At 42.4% G+C, this 10,705-nt stretch overlaps 1 protein-coding gene across 5 annotated transcripts in view; it reads right to left on the reverse strand.

The window, feature by feature from the left end:
* Positions 1-10,705, reverse strand: part of LOC116093702 (TLC domain-containing protein 4) — a 77,929-nt gene that overhangs the window by 2,793 nt on the left and 64,431 nt on the right. For all 5 annotated transcript variants that reach the window (XM_031375314.1, XM_031375315.1, XM_031375311.1 and 2 more), the window contains one exon: positions 1,717-1,790. In XM_031375314.1, the coding sequence (XP_031231174.1) occupies positions 1,717-1,790 (74 nt within the window). The remainder of the gene's footprint in view (positions 1-1,716; positions 1,791-10,705) is intronic.

The raw sequence follows: 10,705 nt of genomic DNA on the forward strand, positions 1-10,705 counted from the left end.
GACAAGGCTGGCCTCGAACTCAGAAATCCACCTGACTCTGCCTCCCAAGTGCTGGAGTTAAAGGCGTGTGCCACCACAGCCTGGCTGCAAGAGAACTCTTATACCTAGAGAACTCATCTATGCCAACAATATGAACTGCACACATGATCTAAAGACTTCATAGGAAACGTGAAGTGTGTCCAATGCAGAAAGGATGTGGTCATGTTCATGACCTTGGATATCTCCCTGCTGTGTCCATGCCTCATGGTTACCAGTACCTGTGAACTCATTCATAAGGCGTGATGTGGGATAAGCTTCATAACTCACGTGTCTGATTTGAGACTTCTCCTCTGTCATATCCCATACTAAATCATAAAAGACTAATTAAAAGCTTTCTGTGGATTTGGGATTTTTGACTGAAGACTTGAAGGAGAGTTAATTTTCTCAGATTTGGGTAAGTGAAAGATGAGGAACGGAACCTACAGGCAGAAAGGTGAGAACCGCCCACAGGTAAGGCAGAGAGACAAACAAAATCAATGCTTAGTAAACAGAAACAAAGCTGGCCATGTATGGAACTCTGAAAACAGAGAACTCTGAAATGTAGAGAGACGAGTAGACAGGATGCTTTTCATTTATAATACTTGCATCAAAAGAGGACCACAGGAAAGCTAGCTCTGAAGAAGACAACCATGAAGAATCTGCAGGCTGAATGTAGAACCACAGATGTGGAAAGACAGGGACAGCTCAACTGCTCAAGCAACAGACTCAACAGACCTTGTTAAATGAAGAATAACAATGTATTTACTGTAAAAACTTTCTCCACTTCCGAATAACAGAGAGAGGAAATGGAAGCAGAATGAGGCAGGGAGATGAGTATCCTCTCTTCCTTCAGGATCTTGAAGGCGGGCTACAAGTCAAGACTCGCTTTCAAAAAACAGAATAGAGAAAAGAAAACATTTCCTAGTCGGGGAACCTGGCAAACTTCACCTTACCCAGGTATCGAGTGTCGACAGCATCGTGGACAAGCATCCCTGCTAAGGCACAGCAGGAGGAGTGCCTACCTGTACTCTCTTCATGAGAAAAGCATCCACTGAGCCCAAATTGGGAATACTGCATGAGAAAACTGGCCAGTTCTCAACAAAGAATCTAAGTGAGGAAAATCAAGGAAAGCCAAGAAACCATTACAGACCAGAGGAGGTGACATGCTACTGGACTGGAGAGACGTCATATCCAGTGTGTGACGCTCTCGGCCGGATCCTACAACACAATGAGGAGTCTGGAGTCTGTGTGCCAAACAGCTGTCAGAGCTGCCATTTTCTGTTTTCACATCTAGTCTTTGGTAAGGCAAGATGTTAAAAGCAAGGTGTGTAATGGTCTAAACACTGAAATGGAAAATCAAACTACAAAAATCCTGGATGCAAACACTGAGGAAGGCTTTGCTGTGTAAAATTTGCAGAAACTTTGAGGATATGGTTACAAAGTAAAGAGAGACCAGTGGAAATGTGAGCCTCAAATGCCTTAAAGACCTCACTTGTGCATGTTCCTCATCTGTGCAATAGTAACAATGGTTCACAATGGTTCACGTCGGCTTTTCTACCAAAGGAAGTTCCTCATCTGTGCAATGGTAACAATGATTCACATCAGCTTTTCTATCAAAGGGTCAGCAGCTTGTAGCAAAGGCTTCCACAAATAAACATTAAACCACACAACTTCAAACTGATAAGATTTGTAACCTACCTCTGGTTTACAAAGGGGCTGGAAAGCTCAGCAAGCAGGCGGTAATTGGCAATGTATGCAAGCGCTCCAGATGTCTGGATGAGAGACAGAAATAGCATTAGATAGTTCTCAGAATATACCAGATTTATGCCTTTTATCATTAAATTAACTTTCTTCTTTTTAAAACTTTGTTTTTTAGCTGTAGGAATGTGCACTTAAATGTCTGTATGGGCACCATATGCATATGCATGCCTGCTGCCCTGGGAGACCATAAGAACGGGTCAGATCCCAGAGACCTATAGTTACAGACAGTTATGGGCATCACATGGGTGCTGGGAACTGAGCCCAGGTCCTCTGGAAGGGCAGCGAGTGTTCTTAACTAAACCATCTCTCCAGCCTCCTGATCTCTCCAGCTGCTTTAGAGCAGCTGCCTGTCACACAAGTAAGTTCACTTAGCACTACATGTGTTCCTAGGAAAACAGAAATCCAGCAACTGGCTCACTCTGAACTAACACACTCTACAGACCATCACAGAATCCTCAAACCACTGCAGGAAAAACAATCACACACAAGTGAGAATTTCAAAAGTTCAAGAATCATACAGTCAATGTCTATGGGCATACTTTTAACATCTATTATTAAGGAGAAGGGCTTAAATATCTCAAAAGTGTAATTATCCTAAATAATCTGTGAGCAACTACATGTCAAATCTTGTCTATCATATTTGATCAAGAAATATATACTTGTCAATCAGAAGGTTCTTGATACACCACACACACACACACACATACACACACACACATACTTGAAACATAATATTTAGCATATCCTACCAATTTATTAAGATGGAAAATACAGAATACAACAAACATTAACAAAAATCTTAGAATTCTATTTAATGTACTTTTTAAAATTGCCAAGAGGTAGACTGGTGAGATGGTTCAGTTTGATGCCTGGATCACACGTGGGGGAAGGTACTTTGACCTCAACATATAAGACTACATACACACACACACACACACACACGGGGGGGGGGGGGGGGGGGGGGAGAGAGAGAGAGAGAGAGAAAGAGAGGAGAGAGAGAGGGTGGTGGTGGTAAAATTGCCATTAGCTAATGGAGTCACTCCAGCCTCTCTAGTCTGAGTTATGATACATCTCAGAGAGAAGTCTGCCCATCCCCAATCCAGTAGATATACACAGAACTTGACAAACTATTTTCTGGCCAGGCATGCCATGCTAAAGTAAAACAACATGAAGCACTAAAAATTAAATTTTTATCTGAAAACTTTTTTTTACTACTATCTACATAATTATTTGGGAGAATTTAAAATTCAGCACTTGGCCACAGAATTGCTTTACAGGATCTACTATTTTCAAGTTTATTGTCTTTGGTGACATTGGAATGTATGAGTAAGAAGGGAGGAGGCCCAGCCAAAGACCAAACCAGCAGACAAAATGAACCCTGTGCGCGAAAGACAGGCCAACTTGTCCCAGTGACCCAGAACTCTGGGACCTAAAAGACAAGATGTCAGGATGTGTGTTTACAGGCATTCTTACAGACACCTGTGAATGGCAAGAGTGCCAATTAGTAATTAGTAACAACACTAACTCATCGGGCTTTCCTTTGTTTGTTGTTTTTCACTTACAGTACTACCACCATTCCTTACTGTCCTTACCTCTGTTGAACACTTCAATTTAACAGGGTATATTGCATGCTAAGGATATACAGCATATTCTAGGAATAATATGAACATAACAGGACAAACTAAAAGGTATTATCTAGAATCAGTTTAAACAACTTTTTTTTCTGTCTCAAGATGTAGCAGGATATTTTTCTTTTCTTCCCACTTTCAGTAACAGATCTTCCTTACCCATGAAAATCTGCAGCCTGAGGGGAGGGGACTTTTTTTTTTAAACACAGTGTGAAAAACCACTATAATGAAGCATGAGCTTCACTCCACTTGTGTGGCAGCTCTTCAGTCAGCCATGTCCGGTGTCCACTGTCCATTCATTATGACAAGCCCAGGTTACATGTTCTCCCAAAGATGTGAGGATATAAAAATGTGTTTTGGTTGCAACAGCAGGCTTTTAGAAGTATAGAAATTCAGTTTCCGGTTCCCAGAAACATCTAGCCACTTTGTATCAAGTCTTATTTTAGGAGACCAGCTGCAGTCAGTGAAGTTCCTTTGCAGGCAGAGCTTATACTGCTCATGCTGAAACAGACACTGTGTTTTCATGCTCAAAGTCCACTGAACTCCCTGAGAAGTTAAGACAGAGCCTTGTTTGATGGGGCTACCATTTTCTGGTAAATTTTGTTGTCTGAGACAGTGTCTGACACAGCTCATGCTGACTCTGGACTCCCTAGGTAACCAGAGATGACTTTGAACCCCTCATCTTCTCACCTCCACCTCCTGTCTCCACCATATCTGATATGTGCTATATATCTAAGTGCTGCTATAAAACCCAGAACTTTCTGCTTGCTAGACAAGCACTGGACCACCAAGCTACATTTCCATCCCTTACTTTGTATTTAAATGTTGAAGCTACCTTGTTTCTAAAAGCTGAGTAGCTACTGTATGATTTTTTTTCTCGCAATCAACATAAAATGTCAAACAACCAAAGTGGATGGTTCCACCCTGTGACCTCCTCCAAAGTCAAAGCACTCTGAGAAACTGTCCACCAATATTTGCCTTACTATCCACTATTGTTCTGCATTTCATCCTCAACTTATTTATAATTAAAACACGCCATAATAGAGGTCACATTTGCAGCTAGAAGGCAAAAGGATGAAAAGCAGAAGAGCTTGACCTCTCCATTTTGTGCAGTGTGAAGAAGCACTCTAAGATACCAGGAAACAAAGTGCTACTCATGCTGCCAGTTCATGCATATTTTATGTACATTCTTAATAGAAACTGTGGTGACTTGTTAAAAGTACAGATGAGTGTGCCCAGAAAAATCGGTTAGGGGCTTGGAGAGACAGCTCAGCAGATAAAAGCACTTGCCACTCTTGCAGAGGACTCGGCTTTGGCTCCCAGCACCCACACACAACACCCCACATATACAAGTAGGCATGCAGACACATACATATAAAAATAATAAATAAATCTTTTAACAAATGAGCTGGTTGGCGCATAAGACTTGAAGGGGTTAAACCTCAGCAGGCTGGCACACCTGCTACCCCAGCCCCAAGGACCCACAATAGGTTCTAGCAGATGGGAGGTATGTAACAAGAGGACCACGGTAGGTTCTAGCAGATGGGAGGTATGTAACAAGAGGACCACGGTAGGTTCTAGCCGATGGAAGGTATGTAACAAGAGGACCACGTAGGTTCTAGCCGATGGAAGGTATGTAACAAGAGGACCACGGTAGGTTCTAGCAGATGGGAGGTATGTAACAAGAGGACCACGGTAGGTTCTAGCAGATGGAGGGTATGTAACAAGAGGACCACGGTAGGTTCTAGCAGATGGAAGGTATGTAACAAGAGGACCACGTAGGTTCTAGCCGATGGAAGGTATGTAACAAGAGGACCACGGTAGGTTCTAGCAGATGGAAGGTATGTAACAAGAGGACCACGGTAGGTTCTAGCAGATGGAGGGTATGTAACAAGAGGACCACGGTAGGTTCTAGTCGATGGAAGGTATGTAACAAGTCTCAAAGAAAACAATAATTTGGAAGAGGGGCATGCTTTTATGCAAGATTTAATAAAAAACCAAAATATAAATGGTTGCTTTCAACATTTTCCTGGTTGTGAAAGATTTGCCAGTATTATCTGGGTATGGCTCTAAGCTGCATTAGTGGGTGAAAACAATAATTTTTAAAAAGAAAAATAAGATTAGAAGATTAATTGTTTAATTGCACATAATCCAAATAAAATAAGAAGTTCTCTGCCTTTTTTCTACAAATTCTGTACTGGATTAAAGCAATTAAGATAAACTTAAAAAAATATATATATATATATAACTCTCGAGGTAAATCATGCAAAAGAAAGTTATTTTTAGTGGGATTCCTATTTGAACCAGGTGCAAAATCTTTTATTTCATTCTAACAATACCTTTATTTTTTTGGGTCTCTCTGTCTGTCTGCCAGTCTCTTCTCACCTCCCTTCTTGTTTTGAGTTTCACTGTAGACTGTAGTCAAGCCTTCAGACTCTCACTATACATGAGAGGCAAGCCTTCAACTTGTGATCCTCCCTGCTCACCTGCCAATGCAAGGACCGCAGGTGTGGGCCACCACTGGGTCACTCCTTGGGGTGGTGGATTCCCACGTGACACCCAGGACACGTGTTTCCTCACTCGTGACATCATTTCTCCCCATGGCTAAAAGCAGCTCTTCTTCCAGTCTGTTTCTGATGAACAGCTTTCTTCTTTGGGGTAGGTACTTTAAGTCTGGCATGTGACATAACTATACCCAGTGTGACTGAGCAGACACGCACCAAACAGGAGCTAATACGGTCCTAAAGTATGCCAATTTCCTTGCCAAATGACTTTCTGTGTCCTTCAAAGGCCCAGCTTTCCTAAGGGTAAGTGCTACTCCCAAAGTTTATCCTAACTTTTACTTATTTATTGACTAATTTACTTATTTTGTGTATATGGGTGTTTTGCCTATGTGTTTATATGTGTACCACATGTGTGCCTGGTGCCAGAGAGGCCAGAAGAGGGTGTCAGAACCCCTGGATCGTGAGTTACAAGCAATTACGAGCTGCCATGTGGTACTGGGAATAGAGCCAGGTCCTCTGAAAGAGCAGCCAGTGACTACTCTTGACTGCTGAGCCATCTCTCCAACTGTCCCCAATTTAAAAAATAATAATTTAAAACATATTTTAAAAAAAGACATCCTAAAGCCATAAAACATACTGAGTAATAAAGTAACATGAGCCTTAGTCTTAATTCAAGTTTGAAATTTTTTTCTTTATCGTTAACGGCAAGCTCAAAAGTATTTTCAGGAAGTAGAGTATGTTTAAATAGTTGCTGATCACTTCTTCCAACTCCTTTCACAGTTCATAGGATAAAAAGTGGCCTTTAACCAAGGCATATGAGAGACAACATCATTTACAACATCCTTTAAATATCAAGTTACTGGTAAAAATAGTATCTTTGAAATGTCTTTCTCTAACCACATTTACCCTAAGTGCAAATCATCTACAGTGTAAGAAAACGTGAGGCCTTCTAAATTCTCGCCTAAGAAAATCTTTCTTATTTGGAGTCCAGCAGCTCTGAGGCATGGCTCCCTAAGCAAAGGGTCTAGGAACTTGCTAGATATACATAGTCCTTTAAAAAAAAAAACTATTATTGTGTGAGAGATTGCCAGGTGGAGGTGCGCATGGCAGAGAGGATGTATGGAAGACAACTCTAGCACCTGAAGATGGTCGCAGTCTCTGCCTGCTGAACCATCAAGGTGGCTACTCTCCTCTGTAATGTTTATGTGCTCTATGCAAATGTCTCCTGTATATGCATGTGCACTTGCCTATGTGCAAGTCACCAGAGGCAGATGTCACCAGTTGCTGCCCTACTTCTTCAGACAGGTTCTCTCACTGAACCTAGAGTCTGCCTTCTGAGATCTGATTCTCTCCCTCCCTCCAACACTGGAGGAAGAGAAGCACACTGCCAAGTCAGGCTTTTGCACGAGGACTGGGATCCAAACTCAGGTCCAAACACTTAGCCAGCAAGCACTTTGCACTGAGCCGCCTCTGTATGCCTAGATATGCATTCTTTTTGAGCCTCATCCCAAACATAGCGACTCTGCAAGCCTGGAGCTGGGGAATCTAGATTTTCACAGGCTTGCAGGTGATTCCAGCATATAGCAACCTGAGCAGTGGCTCAAGACCTTTACGTTCAAGGAGCTAACTCTCTTTGCTGTGGTTAACAATCACTTACAAACACTTCCAGCATACCGGACAATATTTTCTAGGAGGATCCCCTACACTTCTTCTCCCTTTTCTACCAGTTAGGTCAATTTCTCCACAGATCTCTCAGTTACAGGCCCAGCGCCTAGCTACCAAGGACCTAAATCCTGTACCTTACTGACTATTACATCCACAAAGACTGGTGCAGAAGTTGACCCATTTTTCCTGAGCTGAATCTTGCCTTGAATAGGAGCATCACCTCTGAGGCCAAGAGCTCATTCACCTCTGAAGAAAAACCAAGCATAAAGTGAAAATACTTTCTATTGTACGATATCTAAAACTGGCCAACCACAATGGAAACAACCTCTGAAAATGGACACCATGAATTCCTTCTCTCTGCACACACAGGCTCCTCTCAGCGAGTGTTGAGGGTCTCCTTCCTCCCCTCTGAAGTTGGCTTGCCACCGGCTATTCAGCTGATTGATGGATACTGTGGTATCTATGTCCTGTGTGCCCCACAGCTGGGTCAGGAGAAGCCCTGCTTCCTCCCACAACTCCTGAGACAACACTCTGGGAATTCCCTTCAGAAAATGCCTGTCAGGTGCATGAAGACAGAACCACTTTCAGGGGAAACAACCATATGTCATGCTGTTCTCACTGAGCTCCAGCAGAGAGCCTCACACCTGAACCTAAGAATATCCTCCCCCACTCTGATCTCTCTCTTCTCTAATAATATCCTCCCCCAACTCTGATATCTATCTCTTTCTCTCCTTCTCTATCTCCCTCCCTCCCCCCCTCCTCTCTAATAATATCCTCCCCCAACTCTTATTCCCCCCTCCTCTTCCTTCCCCACCTGTTTCTCTGTACAGCCCTGGCTGTCCTGGAACTCACTCTATAGACCAGGCTGGCCTCAAACTCGAGATCCACCTGGCTCTGCCTACCAAGTGCTAGGATTAAAGGTGTGCGCCACAATGCCAGCCTTCTGGTTTCTTCCTTGCAAAACACCACCAGCATGCCATCTTTATCAAGTTCTCTGGCTACCGATCCTACAACCATTTTGTGAACTGTAAAAAAATAAGGCATGGTAATCAGAATTTTCACCCATCCCATAGTGGCTGCATCTTACCCAAATGTGTACCCCACTACAATGTCCCCACAAACCCTTCTTCTTGCCAAGCCTACCATGCTTCCGCAAACCCCATTTCCTGACAGCCCAACTCCTGACTAGCTCCCAAGAAGAGGCAACGTCCCCTCTCCAAGGACTCTCTCTGACCTATGAAACCTTCTCTGCTTTTTTTTTTTCTGAAAATATCAAAGACTTTTAAAATTAACTTATCTATTCACTTTAAATCCCATGAGCTTTTGCTGAGACAGGACCTCACTGTGTAGCTCAAGCTGGTCTGGAACTCACAGAAGTCTGCCTGCCTCTGCCTCCTGCCTGCTATGCTGAGATTAAAGAACATGGACTCCCACACCCAGCCCAATATGAGGATTTTTAAAAGCCAAATTTAGTACTACATATCTCAAAGGCTCCCAAAATATTCAGAAAAGTATATATGTGCAATATGTATCAACTGTGATATACCAGTTATAGCCAATACTATGGAGAAAAAAGAAACTGACTCAAGATCTTTTCATTCCCTAAATTACTGCAGTATCAAACTGCTGGCTCAAACTTGCTATTTTCCTGCCCCAGCTACATGGATGCTGGAATTACAGGCATGCAGCACCATGCCTGCATGTCTTCTGAATTAGTACCCCAGTGGGAACCACACTAAGATACACATGCTCATCCTGACAGCCACTGCCCTACACACACACACACACACACACACACACATACACACCTCTCAGTTCAAAACACTCTAACTTGCACATTCACATTAGTTATGGCCGCAATGTCTACATTAACCAAGAGTAAATCTCCTCCCTCTTCTACTTCACAGTCCCCTTGACATTTCGGGACATTTCAAAGCTAGGTGTCCAGGCTCTCATCTCTGGGGTCTTCTATCTTTCTTAATACAATTGCTACCTTATCTAATCCTGCCTCTACAATCCACTGGCTGCTCTCCTGAGTATCTCTGTCCTAAACATTTGAGATAGGAGCTCAAACTCTAGATAGGAGCTACATTAGGTGTGCTCCGACCAGGCAAATGAGAACATTTTCTAATGAGAGAGTGTGCTTTTCCTAATGGAGTCTAAATTTGAAAATGGCTTTCATTTTCAGACATGATATACTATTGATGGAATGTGGTCAGCTATCACCAGGGCATTTCCCTCTTTCACAGCTTATTAAATCTAAATGTGAATGTAAGCTCTTATTTATTATTTAGGCTTATCATTCTAGTATGCAGCTTTATTTTAAAAATATACTGTCCAACACAAGTTATTCTTCCTAATTTTCTATAAGTAAGCTTTCTTTTCTTAATTTACTGTGATAAAATATAGACAACATGACGGTTTTAGAAGTATAGAGTCAGAGACAGTAAGGACAACCAACTGTCACACAACTGCCAGCACTATACTTCCAGAATGAATGTTTTCAAATTCAGAAACAATAAGCCCTCACTATCCCCTCTGCCCTGTTCTTAGCAACTTGGAATCTACTTCCTCTCTATGTACTTGAGAATTCTAGGCATCTCATAAGAAGAGTCATAGGAAAATCTAATTTAAGAGTAAAATACTAACCAGGATGGGTATGTTGTCTCAGGCTTATTATATCAAGCCCTGAGACAGCTCAGAGGCCCAAGCTAAGGTTATTGAAATATCTAGAAGTTAAATTTTTTAATCTTTCTGAAGAAAATTGTTGACTGCATGTGAAATCTTTCTTTTTAAGTGACTGGAGCTATCAGGGAAGGCAGTTCGGCAGCTTGACTGACATCTGTCAAGTTCACCCCCTCATGCCTAGCCACAGCAGCAGCTGCCCAGTGTGGAAACTGGTAACTTCACCAGGACAGGAAGAGAAGAATCCTGGATTGAGAGAACTGTTGCCACCTTCAGAGTTTCAGAGTCAGCCAAGACGTGAACAGCACTGCTGTGACCTTTGAAAAGTTGGGTACGGGAAGGTGACAATGAAAACTTTTTTAAAAGGGGGCAATGAACCATAGGTACGTGGGTTCATTTCTGGGTCTTCAATTCTGTTCCATTGATCTACCTGCCTGTCACTAT

This window comes from Mastomys coucha, unplaced genomic scaffold (assembly GCF_008632895.1).
Source record: "Mastomys coucha isolate ucsf_1 unplaced genomic scaffold, UCSF_Mcou_1 pScaffold16, whole genome shotgun sequence".
NCBI lineage: Eukaryota > Metazoa > Chordata > Mammalia > Rodentia > Muridae > Mastomys > Mastomys coucha.